This window comes from Cebus imitator, unplaced genomic scaffold, assembly GCF_001604975.1.
Source record: "Cebus imitator isolate Cc_AM_T3 unplaced genomic scaffold, Cebus_imitator-1.0 Scaffold8, whole genome shotgun sequence".
Lineage (NCBI taxonomy): Eukaryota > Metazoa > Chordata > Mammalia > Primates > Cebidae > Cebus > Cebus imitator.
This window is the reverse complement of record NW_016107323.1, coordinates 1,933,470-1,959,787: the sequence shown is the minus strand read 5'-3', so window position 1 is coordinate 1,959,787 and position 26,318 is coordinate 1,933,470. Positions and strand designations below refer to the sequence as shown.

Genomic DNA, 26,318 nt, shown 5'->3' with positions numbered 1-26,318 from the left:
ATGGTCTCGATCTCTTGACCTCGTGATCCACCCGCCTCGGCCTCCCACAGTGCTGGGATTACAGGCTTGAGCCACCGCGCCCGGCCTAAACATACTTTTTTCTAGTGTTAATTGTAGTGGCTATATTTATAAATCTATAATTTCAAGGTCATACAAGACCACTGTTATATTTAGCTCCAATAAATCTTAAGTCTTGCTCATAACTAAGATGTCTCAGTGTCAGATAAGTTACATCTGTTTATGCAAAAGAAGGATGTTGGGATTATAAAAACTAGAGACGGCAGATTCCACCTAAAGGCATTCAGATTCAAACATTTTAAAACCACTGTGTTGGCCAGACATAACACATCTTCAGGCTCTGGCCACCTCAGCTGTACTCTTTCCTAAAAAATTAGTTGATGTCTCTGCAAAAGTATTGGCCTATTTTTCTAATGCTTTAAGATATACAAAATTTAAATAAGACCTGGTTATACAGAAGTCTTTACTAGATCATACCCTACTATGTTTTGTCACCTTCTCTTTTTTTTTTTTCCTCTAGAAATAGGATTTCTCCATGTTGGTCAGGCTGGTGTCAAACTCCCTACCTCAGCTGAGCCGCCTATTTCGGCCTCCCAAAGTGCTAGGAGTACAGCCTGTTTTATCACCTTCTAAGCTCTTGGTTTGTCTAGCTGGGCACCATCAGGTCAGCTAATCTAATAAATGTAGGTCTAGCCAAGGCCTTTACACAGAACACTCATACTTCGCCCTCTCTGCTTGAGAAAAAACTTAGATGGCTCATATTAACCCTAAACCACTGGACAGTAGAATGGGTCAGCCTAACTCTTGACATAGTTTTTACAGGATGGAGACAACAAAGTCAATTTTCTATGTACTACCATACTATACTATGCATATAGCATACAGGCTATTTACAAGCCTATACTATAAATATTTTCCCTTACAAGATAAATTTGGGGCAACATTTCTCTTTAGTTTGCTTTTAAATCCTTACTTCTGAAAATCTTTGTTTTATAAAATAAGTTATTTATAAATATATTCTATATTTTATTATTTTATGCCATACATTGTTTTAATTTGTTATTTATTGTTTTAGACTAAGAAGAGTAAAGATTCAGAGACTTCTAGATTATGAAGGGACTTAGAGAATGTGATTGTCATCATTTATAAAACAAATGTAATTGTTTAGTACCACCCTAGAGATCATGAAAAAAAGAAACTGATGAATTGAAGAGTGTTGCTGGGTGCAGTGGCTTACTCCTGTAATCCAGGCAATTTGGGAGGCCAATCACTTGAGGCCAGGAGTTCAAGACCAGCCTGGTCAACTTGGTGAAACCCTGTCTCTACTAAAAATACACAAATTATCTGGGCATGGTGGTGGGCACCTGTAATCACAGCTACTCGGGAGGCTTAGGCAAGAGAATTACTTGAACCTAGGAGGTGGAGGTTGTAGTGAGCTGAGATTGTGCTACTGCATTCCAGCCTGGGCAACAGAGCAAGACTCTGTCTCAAAAAAGATAAAAAAAGAGAGAAAGAAAGAAAAAAGTGTCACTCTGGGTTTTGTCAGAAAAACAGAGCCATGGTATGTATTGCACCAGTAGGGAATTTAATAGAGCAAATTTGGGGTTACCTGACATAGGTAAAGTTAGAGAAATGAAGATCTGTGGTAGGAAACTCAGAGAAACCGCCTGAAGCCCTGGAGCAGGAAAGAAAGCCATGCATGCATTACAGCTAGGAAGTCTGGACACCTGCCATGTCTGATCACCTTCCAAAACTAATAGCCTCTGCTTCACTGGCGACTTGCAAATCTTAGGCAAATTCTTCTCACGAGCAGACAGTCACCTGAAGCTATAGGGGAGGGGATTTGCGGGAATGTAGTCCAAGCCTTAGAAGGGAATGGTAGTGATAGTGCCAAGTTAACATAGCACAGTTGCAAACCCAATTCATAGCACTCATTCATTCTATAACTCCTACCTTTCTTGATCTTTTCCTGGACCCGAATGTATGTATGTCTCCATTGGTTATTAAACAACCCTGGAGTCTTGATGTCTTATACTTTTTCATGGAATAATTTTAGATTGCTTCCTATAGATATAGACGTCTTTCTAAGACTTTTTAAAAATAAGACTAATTTTACTCATTCCTATTTCTTGAACTCTAAACCTGAGGTAGGTTCACTTTGTAAACATTGCTTGTACCGTCTTACCTGAGCAAAGCCCCAGGTTGTTAGAACCACAAACATGAATTTCACCAATGATTTAGATTCCCAGGCTTAGTAAAGAAATTTGTAAATAAAGACTACATCAATAATTATTCTGAAATACTGAGAAATCTCAATATTTGCATTAGCTAGATGCTTTGAGACTAAAGTCCACAGCAAGATTACAGAATAGAATCTGTTTTCCAGATTGATAGAGGAAATGTTTATATAGCACTTAACCAGCCTGTCTAAAGCCAGTGACCTAAACTCTAGTCTGTACCTTGTTAAAACTACTCATAAGTAACAACCTTTACTTACCTTCCTCTTTATCCATTCACCTATAGATCATTTGAAAGTCTTTCATGACAAAGCAGATGATGAGTAATTGAAATGCAACTCAGTATAGTATTTTTACTAAATGATTGTTTGTTGCTTTCCAAATGACTATATTAGACAAACTTGGCAGATTTGGATATACACTTTTTGAATCCTAAGTGGTTGAGAAATATGAATTAACTTACAGAGCAATTGAATATGTGAGTGATAACATTATTTTGGAGGCCGGGTGCGGTGGCTCACGCCTGTAATCCTAGCACTTTGGGAGGTCGAGGTGGGTGGATCACCTGAGGTCAGGAGTTCAAGACGAGCCTGGCCATCATAGAGAAACCCCATCTTTAAAAAAAAAAAAAACAAAAACATTATTTTGGAGAGTATTCTTCTATTTAGTAGAAAGATGTGTAAAATTTAATGGTTGAGGTACACGATCAAAATTTACTTGTAACTGAATGAATTTTATTGCTAACAGTTTTAGTCATGACTCAAATATAAATTGTATACATGTGAATGATTTGTTTATATCTTGTTTTTTGGGTCAGTAATTCTACACATTAGTTTTATAATGTGTAATTAACTGCTAGTGGATCAAAATTATGTAATTACTTACACTGGACCTCAATACACAAAATTTGGCATGCTAAGATGATACCTGATGATGCTAGTTGTGAGATAACATCAGTAAGTAGGTGGGTAATACTAATGGGTCCACTAGTTCTTGCAAGACAGATAAGTGAAAAAATTTTTTTTCTAAACATGTTAGGCAAGCCTAGTGTTAGCTGAAAGCCTGGTAGTGAATTCAGAATTATTTTCACAGTGCAATGTGAACTCACTGGACTTACTAAAGAATTATTTTGGGCTTTAAGATTTCATATGCTGTTTAAACACAGCAGACAGCATGTAGATTTTCTTCAGTGATACATGAAAATATCCACTTTAACAGGTAAACATTGGGAAGATGGATTCACCCATTGAAAAGTGGAACTTAATAATTGGCAACTTGGCTTTAAAGCAGGTAAGTGGTACACATATTTGTTTACAGGTCTTGGATGTAGAGATTTGGAGTGTTATCTATAAGATTCGTGTACATTTTAGTACTGTGAGTCTACCCTTTATCTGCTTTTGGAAACACCAGAACAATAATTTAGTACCTTGGAAGACTGATGGAATAAATGGATACTCATGACTTCTGAAAGCTATTTTTGTTTAGAAACTAATTCTTAAAATTGTGAAAAATATATAATATACAAAATATTGAAAAAATATACAAAATATTTTCTATCATAAGTGTGTATAGAGCCAGAATTTGCATTAATATGTCTGTTTAGTAAATATTTGACACTTCATTAAGTTCTGTTTTTTTACTTTGAGATTTAAAGATAAGCTGAGCTCTTTCTATGTATTATAGTCAGATATTTGTTTGTTTTCCTTAATTTGTTATTAGTATTAATAGAAACAATACAGTAGTTTATCAATTACATATACACTGAACTGTGAACTGTGGATTGTGTATAATCTACAGCTCTTTCTAATCTTGGGTGAGTACCTCTTTCTCTTTTCTGTTCACCCTCTCCTATCCCTAAAACTGAAGACTGTGACTACCCCTAGTAATATCTAGCTAGTGTGAACTTAGGGAATGCACACTAGTTTTGACATTAGTTCAGCTATGACATAATGTTGAGAACATGGCTGCAGGAACAGAATTTCATGTAATTCAAGGACAAAGAAATAAAGCACATTTTTTGAATATGTGTGCAGTTGCTTGTAAGATCACAGATGTGGAAATAAGAAAATCTGAGATCTGACCTCAGCTTTAACATTAAACAGTTTATTTATTTATTTATTTATTTATTTTTAAGACGGGGTTTCACCATGGTGGTCAGGCTGGTCTTGAACTCCCGACCTCAGGTGATCTGCCCGCCTTGGCCTCCAAAGTGCTTGGATTACAGGAGTGAGCCGCCACGCCCGGCCCCATTAAACAGTTTATAACCTTTATTAATCTATTTAACTTTTCTGGGCTTCACTTTTATCTTTTATTTATTTTTTTCTTTGAAATAAATTTTAATTATTATTTTTTTTCTTTTTGCTTTTTGAGGCAGGGTTTTGCTCTGTTGCCCAGGCTGGAGTGCAGTAGTGCAATCATGGCTTACTGCAGGCTTGATCTCCTGAGCTCAAGTGATCCTCCCACCTTAGCCCCCTGAGTAGCTGGGACTACAGTTATGTGCCACCACGCCTGGTTAACTTTTGTACTTTTTGTAGAGATGGGGTTTTGCCATGTTGTCCAGGCTGGTCTTTTCTTTCCATTTTTAATTTTTGTGGGTACATAGTAGGTATATATATTTATGGGGTACATGAGATGTTTTGATACAGGCTGCAATGCATAACAATCACATCATCTAAAATGGTATATCCATCTCCCCAGCATTTATCCTTTGTGTTACAAACAATCCAATTATACTCTTTTATTTTTAAATGTACCATTAAATTATTATTGACTAAAGTCACCCTGTTGTGCTCTCAAATACTAGGTCTTATTTATTCTATTTTTTTGTACCCATTAACCATCCCTACCTCTCCCACACCCTCCTGCTACCCCTTCCCAGATTCTGGCAACCATCCTTCCACTCTCATCTCCATGAGTTCAATTGTTTTGATTTTTAGATCCCACAAATAAGTGAGAACATCCAATATTTGTCTTTCTGCTTGGCTTATTTCACGTAGCATAATGACCTCCAGGTCCATCTGCGTTGTTGCAAATGTCAGGATGTCATTCTTTTTTATGGTTGAATAGTGCTCCACGTATATAAGCACCACATTTTCTTTATCCATTGATCTGTTGATGGACACTTAGTTGCTTCCAAATCTTGGCCATTGTGAACAGTGCTGCAACAAACATGGAAGTGCAGATATCTCCTTGACATACTGATTTCCTTTATTTAGGATTATATACTCAGCAGTAGGATTGTTGGATCATATGGTAGCTCTACTTTTAGTGTTTTGGGGAACCTCCCAAACTGTTCTCCATAGTGCTTGTGCTATTTACATTCCCACTAACAGTGTATGAGGGTTCCCTTTTCTCCACATCCTCACCAGCATTTTTTATTGCCTGTCCTTCAGATAAAAGCCATTTTAACGGGGGTGAGATGATATCTCATTGTAGTTTTGATTTGCATTTCTCTGACCATCAGTGTTGTTGAATAACTTTTCATATACCTGCTTGCCATTTGTATGCTTTCTGTTGAGAAATGTCTATTCAGATCTTTTGCCCGTTTTAAAATCAGATTATTAGATTTTTCCTATAGATTTGTTTGAGCTCCTTATATATTCTGGATATGAATCCTTTGTTAGATGTGTAGTTTGCAAGTATTTTCTCCTGTTCTGTGGGTTGTCTCTTCACTTTGTTGATTGTTTCTTTGCTGTGCAGAAGGTTTTAAACTTGATACGATCCCATTTGTCCATTTTTGCTTTGGTTGCCTGTGCTTGTGGGATATGACTCTATACATTTTTGCCCAGACCAATGTCCTGGAGAGTGTCCCTGATGTTTTTGGGTAGTAGTTTTATAGTTTGAGGTCTTAGATTCAAGTCTTTAATCCATTTTGATTTGATTTTTGTATATGGTAAGAGATAGGGGTCTTGTTTCTTTTGCATATGGATACCCAGTTTTCTTAGTGCCACTTATTAAAAAGAATGTCTTTTCCTCAGTGTATGTTCTTGGCACTTTTGGCAAAAATGAGTCCTGTAGATACGTGGATTTGTTTCTTGGTTCTCCATTCTCTTCCATTGGTCTGTGTCTGTTTTTATGCCAGTACTGTGTTTTGGTTACTGTAACTCTGTAGTATAATTTGAAGTCAGATAATGTGATTCTTCCGGTTTTGTTCTTTTTGCTTAGGATAATTTTGACTATTCTGAGTCTTTTGTGGTTCCACATAATGTTAAGATTTTTTTGTTCTATTTCCGTGAAAAATGTTATTGGCATTTTGATAGGGATTACATTGAATCTGTACATTGCTTTGGGTAGTATGGACATTTTAACAATATTGATTCTTCTAATCCATGAACATATTTATACTTTTTGATGTCCTCTTCAATTTCTTGCATCAATGTTTTATAGTATTTTTTTTGTTGTTTTTTCTTTTTTTTTTTTTTTTTTTTTTTCGGAGTCTTGCTCTGTCACCCAGGCTGCCAGGCTGGAGTGCAGTGGCACAATCGCAGCTCACCGCAGCTTTCGCCTCCCAGGTTCAAGTAGTTCTCCCACCTCAGCTGGGGTACCATGTCTGGCTAATTTTTGTATTTTTAGTGGAGACGGGGTTTCATCATGTTGGCCAGGTTGGTCTCGAACTCCTGACCTTAGGTGATCCATCTGCTTCAGCCTCCCAAAATGTTGGGATTACAGGTGTGAGCCATCACACCCGGTCTGTTTTATAGTTTTTATTGCAGATATCTTTTACGTCTTTGGTTGTTTCTAAGTATCTTATTTTCCTTGTAGCTATTGTAAATGGTATTACTTTCTTAATTTCTTTTTCAGATTATTCACTGTTGGCATATAGAAATGCTACTGATTCTTGTGTGTTGATTTTGTATCTTGCAATTTTACTGAATTTATTTTCAGTCTAATAGTTTTTTAGTGGAGTCTTTAGGTTCTTCCAAATATAAGATTATATCATCTGCAAATAAGGATAATTTGACTTCTTTCTTTCCAATATAGGTACCCTTTGTTTCTTTCTCTTTTATGCTTGCTTTAGCTAGAACTTCTAGTACTATGTTAAATAACAGTGGTGAAAGTCACTTTCCTCTTTAAATATCATCATTGCGTTAGAGATGTCTAAGATCTTTTTCAGCTTGAAATTGTAGGAATCTATGCAGGGGTAATAATAAAAATATTTAACAACCAGTAGGGTACTATAAATAATATATAAAATTTGAAAATATATTCCATTTATTTTTAAATACCCTAAACTCTTACAAAGTAATATAAGTTGTAGTGTAAATTATTTGTCAAATTATCCTAACAATTTTCATCTCAGCTTTTCATTTTTCCTCCCATTCTTAGTCTTTACTTTTCCCTTATCATCCTCTCTCCCTGCAACTGTCAGTCAAGATGGGAGTCAGACAAGGAATTCCTTGACTCTAGTTGCCATAAGCTGAAGCCTGTGTCTTTATATGCCCTATTTCACCAAGGATGTATGAATATGAAGAACAGGGAACCACAACCAGGTCCCTCAGGACACATCTGGTACCAGCCAGTGGGGCAGCAATGGGTTGAAGCCCAGTCACAAGTAGACAAAAGTGAGAAGAAAAGACGATGGGGCAGTGGGGGTAGTGGTTGGGGGAGAGAGTTTTTTCTTCCTGAGGCTTCTTCTGCTAACACTTGTGAAGGAGTAGATGATGAGTGTGAGGAGGGGAGCAGGATGGGTTGGCACAGCTTTCCTCTGCCTGGAGACTGGCCATGGAAGGTAGAAAGAGAGAAGAGTAGAAAGCACAGAGGAGGCCCACACTCCCACTTGCTCAGGGATGTGCTCTTCTCACTATTAAATGGAGTCCCAGGCAGATTGCCTGTCACAGACTTTGTCATAATCGTACAGAATGGCTTCCTGGACCAATACATAAGTAGTCAAATAAGCCAAAGTCTCTGGTCCATCTGAGGAACTGTTGCCTCACCAGGAGGGACTTGTCCCGTACCAACATCTCTTCAGGCCTATGGCCCCTATTAACCTTCCCATCTACTACTAGAACCCAGACATCACTTTCTCTTGTGTACAATTAGTCATTTTTCAGTTAACTTCATCTCAGCTTGTGCTTTTATTTTCTCAGAAATTGATAGACCTATACATGTATACATACATATATACATACCATGATGTCTATAGTAGGCTCTCTAGCCCTGTGTTCCAATGTCAAACCAGACAAGACTTGGAATCATAATGCTAGAATTTATATCATAAATTAATTTTACTGCTTTAAAGTGTAATTACGTTATTTACTAACCAGAATGAAAATACTGAAATGTTTTAATTGCTACAGTTGTCATGGCGCTTATTAGTTTGAATCTCAGCTCTGAATCTGTGAATGACATCTACAGGAGCTATAATATTAATATATGATCATGGGGCTGGAGTCCAGAATACCTGGACTCTTTAGTCCTGGCTCTTCTGTTGATTTACCATATGACTACCTCAGGAATTTTTTACTTGGAGCCCTCGATTCCAGCACATGGATTGGCTTCAGAGAGTCCATGTACACCAAGAAATTCTACTCAAAGTATTGAATGCCTCTGTGTTTGCCTAGAGAAAGAGAACTCCATTCTACAGAGTTTTTACCAGATTGTCAAAGGAGTCCATGACACAAACACAGCTAAGAATGAGTGCAATAGATGATTCCCTTAGGGTTACTTTTAGTTCTGACATCCTATTAATCTGAATCTGAGCTGGAGATCAGTGTTCTTTCTTAGTTGTGGGTTTTTTGAGTGTTGCTTTGTGTCAGCACCATGCAAAGCACTTTATATATTTATATAATTAATTTAAATCACAAAGTTTGAGGTTATCATTGTTGGCTTACTAATGAGGAACTGAAATTTTCATAGCACTAATCACAATTGTGCTTATTTGTGAGGTTATTTCAAATGTCTGTCTCTCCCACTGACCAAGAGCTCTGTGAGGGCAGGGAATAAATCTGTGTTGACCACTGCTATAGCCCAACACAAAACATAGCATGTTATACATGGTAGAATCTAAATAAATACTCATTGAATGAATGAATTTAAATAATTTGCTGCAAAATTAAGTGCTAGAACCAGGAGTCAAACTCCTCGTTCGATTATAAACTCCAATCTCTTGCCAACACTACCTCTAGAGTCAGACTTCAGACGTGTGGATTGGGTACTTCTCAGCCTGAAGGTGGCATTTTCTTAGGTGATCTATAAATTATACCATCAGCATCACTTGGGGTGCTTGTTAAAAACAGATTCCTGGATTCCATTCCATCCCTGTTCTCACCAGATCATCCGGGCAGTTTGAGAACCCACCATTTTAGGGAACATTAAAACTAAAATATTGTAACTCTAAAAGGTAATGTAGCTCATTTATGCAATACTTTTTTTTTCTGATTTTTTATAGTAATGTTTATATTATTAAAATTTTAAAATGTGTTTTTAAAGTGAATAATTCAGTTGGATTTATAAAAAAATTTTTAGGTTCAGGCAACAGTAGTTGGTTTTCTAGCAGCTGTGGCAGCAATTATATTGGGCTGGATTCCAGAAGGAAAATATTACCTTGATCATTCCATACTTTTGTGCTCTAGCAGTGTGGCAACTGCCTTCATTGCATCTCTTCTGCAGGGTAAGTGAATTTATAAATGTCTACTCTATAGCCTTTTATATTTACATGGTTTATTTCTTAAGATGATGACTATTTTTATTTAAATGATACTTGTTTGTTATGAAAACAACAGAAAAAAACTTATCTACAAATGTTAAAAATGCCCTAATTATTCCAGATATATTTATATTTTATTATTTATAAACCTTAGTGAAGAGCAGGCTTTTCTGAAGTTGTCTCCTGGCCTTAGATACTCCATTGTAGTTCCCCAAAAAGATCAGGAACAGCAGCACTTGGACATTCATTTGTTCCTATAAGTCAAATTGATTGAGAAACTCCTTTCTGGACATGCAGGGGATTGACTGGCTTGTCACTTGAGTAACAAGTGTTCCAGGAATTCTGGGTTTCCAAAGCCGTCTTCTGTTAAAATTTTGTTGTTTCAGATTTCAAGAAAAATTTCTTCCCTGTTTCTGTGGTAATACACATATAACCCTATGCTTAAGACAGCATATTGTTGGCTGTAGAATTTTAAAGAGCCAGAAGGTTTTAAAAATTAACCACTCGAGAACTTTTATTTGCGTTATTTTTCTTTATATTTATTAATGTGAACTTTACACTAGAGAATTAGCTTATTGTGGAATCATAATCATAAAGACTTTTTTTTTTTAATTTTATAATTGCCATTTTCTTGCCCTTATATCACCAGCAAAGTTTTAAATGGATTATTATCACATTAGGTGATCATACAATGCAGCTAACTTTTCTGGCTAGGTTCTGGGAATTTAGGGGAATCTTATTAAAATTATGGCTTGACTTCCAAAATATTTTTAAGCATTTCGTTTTAGCACTTTAACTATGTCAGGGGTAGTTTCTTGTCTTTTTAAAGAATTGCTACATTGAATGGAGTTAACATTGACCAAAACAGAGTGAAGTTAAGCTATTGGAAAATTAAATTTTTGGTACAAAAAAGTGTTATACCATCAGCACACTATGCTTTTAGACTCATTTGCTTCTTTTTTCTCTCTGATTTTCTTTCATTTTTTAGCCTAACAAGTATCTGAAAGCTTTGCAAAACTTCCAAAAATTCAGAATTTTAAAATGTATTTGTTTAAGGCTTCTTACTTTGAATAATGTGTGTTCTAATTTTATGATAACTTCACCTTTATAACCACTTTGGTATATGTAAAGTAGAAACTCCTAGTCATATTTGTAGGTGAGAAAACTTAACTCAGGTAAGGTGACTTGTCCAATCTCATCAACTTGTTACCAGCAGAATCAGAACTAAGATCCAAGTTTCCTGACTCCTAGCTCTTTCCACTGGACTATGATACATGCAAAAGTTTGTTTTTAGCTTAAAACTATAGATGGTACTATGTATCGGAGAACTTCCCATATACATCTTTAAATATGCTGATTTTGGAAAAAGATTCTAAGCAATTACATCTTGTTTGAATATTGCATAATGTATTTTTAAGTTTTCTGCTATTGCTTTTTTTCTTTTTCAATGATATTATGGGAAAGGTAAGTCTAGTAATCTTAAAAGCTTCCAGAATATTAAAATGTAAGGCATTGTTTGATGAGACAAAATTTCTGCTTATTAAAATGTTGGCTTTAATAGGTAGATAAAAAACACTGGGCTAGAATCACAAGCTGTGTGAGTTTAGGCAAGAATTTAAGCCCTACTCTACAGGATCTCAGTTTTATTATCTATAAAGTGAGTATGCTGGAACAAAAACATTTAGAGTCATTTTAACTCTAAAAATGCAGTGAAATTCTGTTCTTTTTTTCCCCCCATAGCCATAGTTAGGCTTTCATATTGATTTGTGGTTAGCACATTTAAAGTTTTCTCTGTACTACATCCTCTTAATGAATATCTTGGTGTGAGAAAATATACAATGTAGTGTGAATATAAATGTTAACAGTTTTATCTCATTTGTATGATTTAAGAAAATTAGGATGTAAAAGCACAAGTACACAGTTAAATTTTCATCTTCTGTTCTCTTATATGTTTATAAACAGAAACTTCAGGTTTAAAGAATATCTTTTACAAAGATTTTTTCTTGTGTTGTGGCCTTCAGTGTTTTCAAATTTAATTATGTCCTGCTGCTTAATACTTCAATGCCTTTAAATAATAAAATGAGGCCAGGCGTGGTGGTTCACACCTGTAATCCCAGCACTTTGGGAGGCTGAGGTGGGCGGATCAGGAGGTCAAGCGATAGAGACCATCCTGGCCAACTTGGTGAAACCCCATCTTTACTAAAAACACAAAAAAATTAGCTGGGTATAGTGGTGTGTGCCTGTAGTCCCAGCCATTTGGGAGGCTGAGGCAGGAGAGTTGCTTGAACCTGGGAGGTGAAGGTTGCAATGAGCTGAGATCAGGCTACTGCACTCCAGTCTGGCAACAGAGCATGACACTGTCTTAAAAATAATAATAATAATAATTATTATTATTATAATAAAACGAAGCAAGCATTTCTAGCTACCATATGTGAACAAATCTGGTTTTGTTGGTCGTCTTCACAGTTGTTGTACATATAAATATGACTCACCTTTTTTTTTATGCTTTCATACTTTATTTGAGGATTAAAATTAAAATCTTTGGATTCAATACACACAAATACATTACATCTAAGATATACGTGTCACTAAATTTGAAATTTTAGCTTTAACATAATTTTAGTAGCTTTCAGACCTCTAAACGCAACACTGAACTTCTTAAATTTTCTATGATCCCCACTTGGAGTTTGTTGAAAAGCATTTTGCCAAAGCATTGGAGTAAATGTTTTGTTTGCTTTAGTCAGCTTATCTAAGCAGTCTAACTGGAACTGATATGCTGTTTGTCTCTCCTACACATTTTGGTATTTGGGGGATTGATTTTCTTTAAATCATTGCCTAAAACGTAATGAACATTCTTTCTTCTAGGAATAATAATGGTTGGGGTTATCGTTGGTTCAAAGAAGACTGGTATAAATCCTGATAATGTTGCTACACCCATTGCTGCTAGTTTTGGTGACCTTATAACTCTTGCCATATTGGCTTGGATAAGTCAGGGTTTATACTCCTGTCTTGGTAAGTTGATTTAAAACTAAATACTATGTGTTGTCTCAAGTCTCTTTAAATAAATACTTTTGCACTAATGCCATGAATCCCATGGTAGACTTCATTTGCATTAGAACCATTGTTGAGACGGATTAGGATAACTATCATTTGTTTTATACCTACTATGTGTTATGGTTCTCACTTTTTTTTCCTCGTTGAGTTTAAAACTCTATAAAAAATAAGGATTATCATCTCTAATTTTAGAGGAGAAAACCAAGGATCACAGAAGTTATGTATATTATCTAAGTTTATGCAACTACTAGTAAAAAAGTTGAACACAGGTTTATCATACTTTGTGATTTCTGTCCTTTCCTCTAAATGTACAGCAGCTAGGAGTCAACCTGCAGTGTTCTCTGCATAGAGCCGTCTCAGAAGATAAACTTATAAGTGGTACTAAAAATTTGCCAATGGAATGTTTTCTTCCCATCATAAACCCACACCAATAAGTAGCCAATAAGTAGCTTCACGGCAGTTAACAAAAAGGAAAAATGTCACCATGAAAATTAGCCTGAATGCTGTGTAAAGTTGGAGTCATATATGTAATTCCTGATGAATAGTGATAGAGTATTTACAGAATCTAATGAATTGTTTTAATGTAAATTTATGTTCTGGGTAAATGGCAAGCGGTAAATAAATATGATTTGTGAGCGTTGATTAAATGCTAAAAGTTCATTTTGGTTTTTATTAGTTTTAGATGCCAAATTAAAACAGAAACTAACAGCAATACAAGAAAAAAAATGAATATATAAGCCAAGCCAGAGGCAAACATTTGTTCACATAGCCTCACATATTTTCATGCATTCTATACAGATTTATAGTATACTTTAAAATAAATCTAGAGCACATTTCGTTTGAAGAAGAAGGGCCTCAGTTATGTGTTCTCGAAATAAAGAAAGGGCTTTAACCAACCAATGGCAGCAGTTTTCTGTGACTTTTTTAGATAGCAAGGAAGCTTCAATTTATTATATAAAATTGCCTTAAGTTATTTAGTAAGTGGCATAAAAACAATATTTAGTAAGACTTGGTGTATATGTTTAAGAAACATTTCTCTCATTTAGAAGATAAAGTTCCATCCACTTTAAGTGAGGTATAAGACAATAAATGGATCAATGGCCTAAATATAAGCTCTTGTTCCCAAAGGTCTTGGGTTTTTGTTGTTTTTGGGCAATTTGCAAAGAATGATATATGTCCAAGTATTTTAAGGACAACACTTAATTCCCTTCTCTCCCACTCAAAAAAAGCACAGAAAATAAGTTATGTTATTGAAGGAATAATCTTTTTTTTTTTTTTTTTTGAGACAGAGTTTCACTCTTGTTACCCAGGCTGGAGTGCAATGGCGCGATCTCGGCTCACCGCAACCTCCGCCTCCTGGGCTCAGGCAATTCTCCTGCCTCAGCCTCCTGAGTAGCTGGGATTACAGGCACGCGCCACCATGCCCAGCTAATTTTTTGTATTTTTAGTAGAGACGGGGTTTCACCATGTTGACCAGGATGGTCTCGATCTCTTGACCTCATGATCCACCCGCCTCAGCCTCCCAAAGTGCTGGGATTACAGGCGTGAGCCACCGCGCCCGGCAGGAATAATCTTAAATCTGCTCTAATGTACATTGTTTGGATGATAAATGGATAAGACTTTTTCCTTCTCTAAATTATTATACAATTTAGAAATAGATGCTAAAGTCAGGGATTGAAATATTAGCTTATGGCTAGTATTAGAAAATGTGACTTGATATTCTTCTACTCTATTAAACTCACCCACCACAGTCTCAGGCAGACAGCTGGACAACTTTTAGCCCTCACCCCATAGAACAAGCTGTTAACTGTATTGAGGAATAGAGACTGTCACTAATAGGCTGTATCTCAAGAGAGAAAACCAGTAACATCTTGAGTTAGGCATGAGTTAGTGCCCCTTTCCCTAGTATTACTGATTAGATAAGTCTCTCCCAATTTGAGGGGGAGGAAAGAGAGAGGAAAAGAGAAGTAGAAGAGGATAAAGGATTATGTCTAAATTTAATTAAAAGGACAAATTCTGAGGTTTGCCCAGGAACATAGAGGGTGGGGTAGGGATGGAGGGCTGGTAGTGGTTTTGGGATGGGTTCCCCTATATACATAACAAATACAGGTATATTATTTGCAGCTTTGGGTATTTAAATTACTACTAAGTCATTTTTAGCACACTTTTATTTATAACACATTATTTATAAGCAGCTGCATGTAAATACCAGATATCTCCTCAGTTAAAGACAGTGGCAAGAAAGTAAGAAAGAGAATGCCATTGAAGAATGTTATCGTGATAAACATGACAATTGTTATAATGTTACAGACGTAAGCACTATGAGATTTCAGAAGATAAACAACTATTGGGAGAAATAATGCACACTGACCTTTACAATTTAATTATATTTAATTAATTAATTAATTAATTTTTTGAGACAGAGTCTCTCTCTGTTGCCCAGGCTGGGGTACAGCAGCACAATTTAGGCTCACTGCAACCTCTGCCTCCTAGGTTCAAGTAATTCTCCTGCTTCAGCCTCCCAAGTAGCAAGGCAACCTCCACCTCCAGGGTTCAAGTGATTGTTGTGCCTCAGTCTTCCGAGAAGGTGGGACTACAGGTGCACGCCACCATGCCTGGCTAATTTTTTGTGTTTTTAGTAGAGACGGGGTTTTGCCATGTTGCCCAGATTGGTCTCAAACTCCCGAGCTTGGGCAATCCGCCTGCCCCGTCCTACCAAAGTGCTAGGATTAAAGGTGTGAGCCACTGCGCCCTGCCTAAAATTTTATATTTTTTAAAATTATACAAGGGATAAACTCTCCTTATAAAAGATGTACTCATAATGTGTTGCCATCTAAAGCTTTGAATATTTTGAATGTTATATAGTGATGCATTAATAATTTAACTGGATCAAGAAATAAAGTAAAATGGAATGTAACTATCACAGATCGTGATTTTGAAAAATAATATTATTGGCCGGGCGCTGTGGCTCACACCTGTAATCCTAGCACTTTGCGAGGCCGAGGTGGGTGGATCACCTGAGGTCAGGAGTTCAAGACCAGCCTGGCCATCATGGTGAAACCTCATCTTAAAATTTAAAAGATAAAAAATAAATAAAAAAGAAAAATAATATTATTAAATATTGCTTAAGATTTTGTAATGCTTGTCTTCTGAATGTTGGCTCAAAGTAATTCAAGTTGAATTAACTAAAATGGTCTTTTCCATTTTTTCTGCATCATTGATTCCCCTAAAAAGATATTTCTTACTGTGCTACAGATCAATTCCATAGTTCATTTAAGAGTTAAAGATATTACTAAAGTGTCTGTGTTCAGATTGCAAAAAGTGTCTGCTCTGTGAGCACTAGGGGGCCTCATAAGATCAGCAGTTGTATGCCTTATATTTTTATTCTGAATACAAAGCTTAGGAACAGGCACATTTAAATTTGAAGACCCCATTCATCCTGCTGAGAAGCTTCACTCTTGGAAACCAGATTTATTTTCTGAACTATATTGAAAATACTTAGCAGTCTTTAGAGATAAAAAGAGGATTTTATGATAGCAATAGGCTTTATAGAAGTCATGTATTGTATAGTGCTCAAAGAACTGGACATTAAGAAAAGTCTTATGGGCTCAATTCATCAAAAAGATGTAAAAATTATAAATATATATGCACATAACATCAGAGCACCTAAATACATATATGATCAATTGTTAACAGATATGAAGGGGAAAATAGTAAGACAGTAATAGCAGGGGACTTCAGTACCCCACTTTCAACACTGGAGAGATCATCTAGACAGAAAATCAATTAGGAAACATTGGACTTGAACTACACTTTAGACCAAATGGACCTAGCAGATATACACAAAACACTCCATCTAACAGCAGCAGAATACACATTCAAGTGCACATTGAACATTATCCAGGATAGATCATATGTTAGGCCACAAAACAAGTCTTAACAAAGAAAACTTTAAGAAGATTGAAATCATATCAAGTATCTTTTATGAACACAGTGGTATGAAACTAGGAATCAATAATAGGAAAAAAATTGGAAAATTCAAAAACGTGAAAATCAAACATCATGCTCCTGAACAACCAAGAGGTCAAAGAAGAAATCCAAAGGGAAATTAAAAAAAAAAAATTTTGAGACAAATAAAAATGTTAACACAACATACTAAAACCTAGGGGAGACAGCAAAAGCAGCTCTAAAAGGGAAGTTTATAGTGATAGACACCTGCATTTGGAAAGAAGAAAGATGTCAAACAACCAAATGTTACACTTCAAGGAAGTAGAAAAAGAAGAATAAAGTAAACCTAAAGTTAGCAGAAGGAAGGAGATAATAAAGACAAGAGCAGAAATAAATCAAATAGAGAATAAAGAATACATTAGAAAATGATGTATACATATATATATATGTATATATGGTTATGTATAAAAGATCAGTGCAGAAATAAATAAAGAATACATTAACAAAATTTAGTTGGCTCTTCTAACAAATAAAAGTGACACAAACTTAGCTAGACTAAGAATAAAAAAGAGAAGACTGAAATAAATAAAATCAGAAATAAAAGTGGAGACATGACAGTGGATACCTCAGAAATAAAAAAGATCCCTAGAGATGATCATGAACAATTTTAAGCCAACAACTTAGATAACCTAGAGGAAATGGATAAATTCTTAGAAACATATATCTGCCAAAACCGAATGAGGAAGAAACCAAGCCTGAACAAACCAATAACAAATAGAGTGATTAAAGTAGTAATTAAAAGCCTCCCAACAAAGAAAAGCCCAGGACCAGATGGCTTCATGACTGAATTCTACCAAACATTCAAATAATTAGTACCAATCCTTATCTTCCAAAAACGTAGAACTAGAGGGAATACTTCAAACTCATTTATCTTTATTTTTATTTTCAGAGATGAGGGTCTTGTTCTGTCACCCAGGCTGGAGTATAGTGGTGTGATTACAGCTCATTGCATCCTTGAACTCCTGAGCTCAAGCAGTCCTTCCATCTCAGCCTCTCAAGTATCAGGAACTACAAGTACATACAACCATGACTGGCTAATTTTTAAATTTTTTTTTTAGAGACAGGGTCTCACTGTGTTGTCTAGGCTGGTCTCAAACTTGTGGCCTCAAACAGTCCTTCTGCCTCAGCCTCCTGAGTTGCTGAAATTACAGGTGTGAGCCACTGCACCCAGTCCAAACTCATTTTATAAGGTCAGTATCACCTGATACCAATTTTCGAAAGAGAACACAAGAAAACAAAACTAGTTAGTTGTGGTGCCGCATACCAGTAGTTCCAGCTACTCTGGAGGCTGAGGTGGGAGGATCACTTGAGCCTAGGAGCTGGAGTCCTGCCTGGGCAATATAGTGAGACTCCCATCTCTAAAACAAAAACAAAAACAACATAAACAACAACGACAGAAATGAAAACTATAGGCCAATATCTCTGATGAACATAGCTGCAAAAATCTTCAATAACATACTAGCAAACTGAATTCAACAATTCATAAAGAATATGATACATCATGACCAACTGGGATTCATCCCTGGGATTCAAATATGGTTTAACATATATAGATCAATCAGTGTGATACATCACAGTGTGTTAATTAAAGTACCTAGAAATAAATTTAACCAAGGATGTGAAATATCTCTACAATAAAAACTATTAAACATTAATGAAATAAATTGAGGAAGACACAAATAAATGGAAAGTTATTCCATGTTTATGGATTGGAAGAATTAGTTTCATCCATACTATCCAAAGCAATATACAGGTTAAATGCCTTTCCTATCAAACTTTCGATGGCATTCTTCACAGAAATAGAAAAAAGAATTATAAAAATCATATGGAGCCACAAAAGACCCTGAATAGCCAAAGCAATCTTAGGAAAAACAAAGTTGGAGGCATCACACTTCCTGATTTCAAATTATGTCACATAGCTATAGTAATCAAAGCAGTTATAGTATAGAATAGACAATGGAATATGATAGAGAGCTCAGAAGCAAACCGAAACATAAACATTTTTAACAACTAATTTTTAACAAGGGCACCAAGAAGACACAATTGGGACAGAATAGTATCTTCAATAAATGGTGTTGGGAAAACTGGATATCCATATGCAAAAGAATGAAACTCGACCTTTATCTTACACGTACACAAAAATCAACTAAAAATAGATTAAAGACCTAAACATAAGACCTGAAGCCAAGTAACTCCTAGTAGAAAACATAGGAGAAAAGCTCCTTGATGTTGGCTTTGGCAGTGATTTTTTGGATATCACATCAAAAACTCAGGCAATAAAAGCAAAAATAAGTGAGACTACACCAAATTTAAAAATTTCTGCACAGCAAAATAATCCACAAAATGAAAAGGAAATGGCATCCTATGGATTGGGAGATGATATTTGTGAACTATATATTTGATAAGGAGTTAATATCCAAAATATATAAGGAGCCCATACAGCTCAATATAAAAAAAAACCACATAATCCAGTTAAAAACTGTGCAAAGGACCTGAGTAGACATTTCCCCCAAGAGCACATAAAAATGACGAACAAGTGTATGAAAACGTACTCAATATCACTAATCAAAGAAAAGCAAACCAAAACTGCAATGAGATATCACCTCACGTCTGTTAGAATGGCTATGATCAATAAGACAAAAGATAATGAGTGTTGGCAAGGATATGGAGAAAAGGGAAGGAATCCTTGTACACTGTTGGTAGAAATGTAGATTGGTGCAATTTTAATGGAAAACTGTGTGGAGATTCCTCAAAAAAATAGAACTACTACATGACTCAGCAATCTCCCTTTTGGGTATATATCCAAAGGGAATGAAATCACCCCCTCACAGAGATATTTGCACTCTCATGTTCATTGCAGCATTATTCACAATAGCCAAGATATGGAAACAACCTAAATGTTCCTGATGGATGAGTAAATAACAAAATTATAGTATATATACAATGCAATATTATTCAGTCTTAAAAAACGAGAATCTGCTATTTGCAACAACAGGAATGAACCTGGAAGACATTATGTCAAGTGAAATAAGCCAGACACAGAAGTAAAAATACTGCATAATCTCATTTATATAGAGAATCTTTAAAAAGATGTCAGATACGTAGAAACAGAGTAGAATGGTAGTTATGGGGGATGAGGGTTAGGGGTGGAGGTTAGGCAGGAAATGGGGAGATGTAGATCAAAGGGTACAAAGTTGTAGTTATGTAGGATGAATAAATCCAGAGATCCAATGACTGTACAGCATGAGGACTATAGTAATATTGTATTATAACTAGAATTTTGCCAAGACAGACTTTAGATGCAGTTACCACAAAAAAGTGGAAAGGGATGAATATCTGAGACAATAGATGTTAAATCACTTGACTGTAGTAACCATTTAACTATATCACTAACCACATAACTATATAAGTATATATACATATGTCTATCAAAACATCAAGTTGTACACCTTAAGTATGTATTAAAAAAAAAAAAAAAAGTCTTATTCAACTACTCAAAATTCTGGGTATTCTGAAATGACTGAATAGCCCCTCATGTCCAGTTAGCTTTCATACATGTACTAAGTTTCTCTGTATCCATTTGATGTGTGCTACCTTTCTTTTCTTTCCTTTTTTTTTTTTTTGGAGATGGAGTCTCGCTGTGTCGCCCAGGCTGGAGTGTAGTGGCACAGTCTTGGCTCACTGCAATCTCTGTCTCCCAGGCTCAAGCTGTTCTCCTGCCTCAGTGTCTTGAGTGACTAGGATTACAGGCACCCGCCAACATGCCCGGCTAATTTTTGTATTTTAGTAGAGAGGAGGTTTCGCCATGTTGGCCAGACTGGTCTCGAACTCCTGATCTCAGGTGATCCACCCACCTCGGCCCCCCAAAGTGCTGGGATTACAGGTGTGAGCCACCACACTCAGCCAATGTGTGCTACCTTTCTTTAGCTCCTGCAAAAATTTGCAGATTTCTGATATCTGAAATAAATAAGGAATTCTCCCCCTTTTCCTCTCTGTTCCTCCAAAAACAAAGCAAACAAGCCCAAAACTTTGTTTATTCCAATTGACTTTATTTTTTGTAGTCATCCTGAGTAACTCTTTATTGCTTAATGGATAAAGTTAAAGTTTTTTAGCCTGGTATTTAGGCCTCTCGGGGTCAGTTGGAAACATGCCTTCTCAAGCTTCTGGCTGCTTCTCCCATTCTGTAACTTTTCCTCCAGCCAAACTCAGCTGTTTACTGATCTCATATACTATCTATTTTTTTACTTAGTCTCCTCCCTCAATTCATTCCTCATTCTCCTGCCGCATTCATTCTCTTCTCCCCATCAAGGTCAGTCCAAATCCTTCTCATTTTTAAAGGTTACATTTATAGATTTTCCTAATCTTAGGTGATCTTTTTTCTCCTCTGAATTCCTATAGCACATAATTGACACTTCTGTATGACATGTTTAATGTTTAGCTGGTCATTATAGCTTTTTCTGTAAATGTAGTACCTTCTCTTATGAGGAGATAAGCTTCTTGAAGACAGAACTGTGTTTTTATTTCATTTATTTGTCGCACTCTGTAGTGCCATATACAAAATAGATGCTTAATAAACAGTACTTCACCAAATGCTTTATTCCTTTTAAAAGCATTCTAATTAATATGATTAGAAGTTATTCAGAATGATTTTGGCACAGTAGCTGTCCAATAAAATAATAGATTGTAGCAAAAAAATCGTTTTGATGAGAACGTAGTATTGGGGAAACATTGGAAGGATATCTTGTCTTAGCAGAAAGTATCTAGAAATTAGTACAACTATAGAAAAATAAAAATGGCAATGCATGGCTAGAAAAGACCTATTTCAAATGGAAATAGAAAGTTCAGAGAGTAATGTAAGCTCTGGATTCTGATATACTTTCGTATGGCTTGCAGGAATCATATAAAGGCATTTATACATTCATATAGTAATCTTTAAACATATAGTGATCTCTAAAAGCTATTCACAGGATTCAATATTGGGCCAGTAACTGGAATATATGTTCACATGATTGTTGCTCTTTCTTTCTGTTTACATACATTCCAAGATTTTTAAAATTCCTTTTCACATATTTATAACTGCATGGTTACAGTATATAATTCCTGTGTGGACATGATATTTATTGGTTTGAAAAAATTAATAGATTTTTTATTTTTACACGAGATCTGAGAAGCAAAATGTTAATTGATTTTTCATTTTTCAAGATTAACTTAAAAAGATGGCTTAGCTGAAGCTGTTAGCCTCAGGTTACTGCATTCCTATGGAGATGTTCTAGAATGGTCTGTAAATAACCAGGTGGCATCCTAACAAGGATGGCATCCTAACAAGGATGCCACCTGGTTATTTACAGACCATTCTAGAATATCATTGCCTTAATGGGGTGGTGTGAATAGAATCTAAATTTATCTTGAATGTCTCTATGCTTGAGGCATTTTTAGCACTGTACCATCTTAGGTTAGAGTGATTTCTAGAATATCAGTTCCCTGAGAAAATGTAGATTGATTATTAAGGGGCATTTAGAAAAAAACTGCAACTGACAGTACCCATTTGCTTTGTTGTTTACATAGAAATAGCTAATATATAAAAATTGTCAATCATAACAGCTACATATTTCAGAAGAATTTGAGGTGAGAATGATGAACACTATTAATGAAAAGATATAATAGCAGTTGGGAAATGCCATCAACAATACAAAAGGTGAAAACTGTGAATCACAAAAGATGCTAGTTATGTTTGCCAGTTAGGTGGCATCAGAGCAATTTGAACCACTTTTGCTGTGTTAATCTTTACTTTTCTATAGTTTGCCTATATTACAGAATCAGTATTAATGGATATGGACATTTATTAGGCTTAAAATTCCAAAAAGTTTCAAATATGCATGTATTATCTATTGCTGTTGTAACAAATTACCACAAACCCTGTGGCTTAAAACAATAGAAATGTTTTTTGGGTTTTTTTTTGTTTGTTTTGTTTTTATAGTTCTGGAAGCTGGAACAATTACAATTAAGTATAAATTCAAAATGAGTTGTATAGGACTAACATCAAGGTGTCATCAGGGTTGGATCCTTCAGGAGGTTTCAGGGGAGAATCTGTCTCTTGCCTCTTCCATCCTCTGATGGCTGTCTGCTGGTGTTCTTGGCAGGTACCCACATGACTCCAGTCTCCGCTTCTGTGGTCACATTGCCTTTTCCTCTTCTGCAGCCAAATCTGCTCCTGTCTCCTTCCTATAAGGATATCTGTGATTATATTTAGGGCTCACACAAATAATCCAGAATAATATTCCCATCTCAAAATTCTTGACTTAATCATATCTGCAAAGCCCCCTTTGCCATATAAGGTAGCATTAACAGGTTCTGTGAATTATTATAGATTTTATTCAGCCTACCCTAATACCCATTATGATATACCCAGATTTTAATACAAAATATTATTTTAACCAGGATCTTTTAAATGTATTTCATTTAGAAGAAAGATGATTTTACATTTTAATGTGAATGCAGAAGTTCATCGTTGGCTTTTAATTGACTATTTCTTCTTGTTGCTTGTGTCACTGATGGTTTTCTAAAAGTAATTCTTTAATTTTATGACATCTGTAAAACATCAGTATATCCAAAAAAGAGGAAAGTTTGTAGCATCTTTTTTGTACATTTGTAATTTTCCCTGCCTACCAAAATTAGATCAGAAGTTAGCCAGGAATAAGTTAGGAGGGTCCTATAGAATTGTCCATATGGTTTAATTTGGTGGGAATAGGCATGTTGGATTTTGCAGGTAATCGAAGTAGAACACATTTGCAGTAAATCATTTGGAAATTTGAGTTTTATCATGGTTTTCTCACTATTTTAATATTTAAAAACTTTTATTTGAAGATAATATATTTATAGAATAGTTGCAAACATCAAAACAGTACAAAAAACAAAACAAAACAAAAAAAACACCTGCATACTCTTTACCTAGATTCACCTAAGGTTAACATTTTAGCCCATTTGCTTTATCTTTTGTTCTCCTTCTCTATGTACGTATATATTCTCCTTTGTCTTTAATGACATTGACAGTTTTGAAGAATATAGTCCTCTCTCCTGTTTTCCCCTCTGTGAGGAATTTTAAAAATTGGACGTAATTCACATGCCATGTAATCCCCCTTTTTAAAGTGTACAATTCAGTGGGTTTTGGTATATTCATAAGATTCTATAAGCATCACGGGGATCTAATTCCAGAACATTGTCATCACCTCAAACAGAAATGCTGGGGCTGGTGTGGTGGCTCATGCCTGTAATCCCAGCATTTTGGGAGGCTGAGATGGGAGGATCACTGGAGCCCAGGGGTTCAAGGCTGCACTGGGCCAAGATTATGCTATGGCACTCCATCCTGGGTGACAAAGTGAGACCCTGTCTGTAAACAAAACAAAATACTTTAGCAGTTCCTCCTCATTCCACCCCTCCTCTAACAATCACCAATCTATCTTCTCTTTGGATTTACCTATTCGGGTATTTTAAATAAAAGTAATCGTACGATATGTGACCTTTTGTGTCTGGCATCTTTCAGTTAGCATAATGACCAAGTAATATTCCATTATGGATACACTATGTTTTGTTTATTCACCATTTGATGAACGTTTAGGTTGCTTCACTTTTTGGCCATTATGGTTAGTGCTGCTATGAACATTCAAGTTTTTATGTAATGTACAAGTTTTTATGTAAATACATTTTCCATTCTGTTGGGTGTACATGAAGGAGTAGAATTGCTGGGTCAAGTTGAACTCTGTTTAAGTTTTTAAGGAACTGCCTGCTCATTATTTTTAGTTTATTTCCTAAGGCATTTTTTCTCCTCTTTGAAAATTCAGGGCAGTGATTCTGGGGTGTGGGTGCTTTTTTCAACTTCAGAAGTCCTTCCAAAGATTTAATGTTGAGGATAACTTCTTTAAAGTCTAGCAGGATGCTCCTCTCTTGACCTGAGAATAAAATATTAAGATGATCTGACCTAGCAGAATAGTTCTTTTCATTTGTGTTTAGTGGTTTAAGATGCATTTTGTTTTCTATTTAGTCATATTAAAGAGATTGTTGGCAACCTTAGTCATTTTAGTAGATTGAAATGCTTCCTAACTGGGATGTTATTTATCCTTATCTATTGGCTTACAAGGAGAACCGGGAATCCATTCAACAAATGAAAGTTTTTTTTCATCCTTTAAAAAATCATGGAGAAAATGACACAATGTAGCGTTAGTCATATTTCTTTAAATAGAAGAAAATACAAAAATTAATTTTGTTAGTATAATTATTTTCAAGATGTGATGGCAAATCCATACAAAAGCTTAGGAGTAAAATTTGTTTATCTTTATTTTAATATCTATAATAATTGCTTATTCCTATGTGATATGGAAAAAATGAAAATTTGGGGTTTCTATAGTTCAAGCATCTTAAGTCGTAGGTGAAAAGATCTTAAAATATTTTAAGAAGCTAAAGAAATACAAAAATCAATCAAAGATAAGAGTTGGGATAAGGGTTGCAGCATTCTGTAAGATCAAAAAATTAAGTAACATTTAACTTAGATTAAGTAATCTAAGGCTGTAGGCTACAGGACTGAGAGATAAACTCTGCCTTTTAGTTAAAAAGTATTTACTCTGCATAATAAATTAATTAGCATTATGGAGAAGAAGGCAGGAATATCCTAGTTGAAATAATAATGAAACTTTGATCAGCTAAAATGATATTATCAGAAAAATGCCTTGAGATGATAAGACTTTCAATAAGGGATATGCAGCTTTTAACCCTAGGGAGATTTACAATGAAATATGAATTGAGAATCAAACTCATAGAGTTAATAATTATATGCCATTTTATATACTTGTAACTTAGCTAGTTAGAGTAACATGTCAGTTATCCAATTCCATTTTAAAATTTATATTTAAGGACTGGCATGGTGGCTCATGCCTGTAATCCCAGCACTTTGGGAGGCTGAGGCAGACAGATCACTTGAGGTCAGGAGTTTGAGATCAGCCTGGCCAACATGGCAAAACCCCGTCTCTACTAAAAATACAAAAGTTAGACGGGTGTGGTGGTGTGTGCCTGAAGTCCCAGCTACTCAGGAGGCTAAGACAGGAGAATCGCTTGAATCCAGGAGGCGGAAGTTGCAGTGAGCCAAGCCACTTCACTCCAGCCTGGGAGACAGAGCGAAACCCTGTCTCAAAAACAAACAAACAAACAAACAAACAACAAGAACGAAAAAACGCCGGGCATGGCGGCCAGCACTTTGGGAGGCCGAGGCAGGTGGATCACGAGGTCAAGAGATCGAGACCATCCTGGTCAACATGGTGAAACCCCGTCTCTACTAAAAATACAAAAAATTAGCTGGGCATGGTGGT

General features: G+C 35.7%; 1 protein-coding gene and 1 long non-coding RNA gene across 2 annotated transcripts in view; one reads left to right on the top strand and one right to left on the bottom strand.

The window, feature by feature from the left end:
* Nucleotides 1-26,318, top strand: part of SLC41A2 (solute carrier family 41 member 2) — a 150,942-nt gene that overhangs the window by 52,841 nt on the left and 71,783 nt on the right. The window contains exons 4-6 of the mRNA XM_017540553.2: nt 3,474-3,545; nt 9,720-9,864; nt 12,766-12,912. Coding sequence (XP_017396042.1) covers nt 3,474-3,545; nt 9,720-9,864; nt 12,766-12,912 — 364 coding nt within the window. The remainder of the gene's footprint in view (nt 1-3,473; nt 3,546-9,719; nt 9,865-12,765; nt 12,913-26,318) is intronic.
* LOC119473033 overlaps nt 22,284-26,318 on the bottom strand; it is an 83,695-nt gene continuing 79,660 nt past the window's right edge. Inside the window, exon 3 of the long non-coding RNA XR_005202203.1 lies at nt 22,284-23,184. This is a non-coding gene — a long non-coding RNA (uncharacterized LOC119473033). The remainder of the gene's footprint in view (nt 23,185-26,318) is intronic.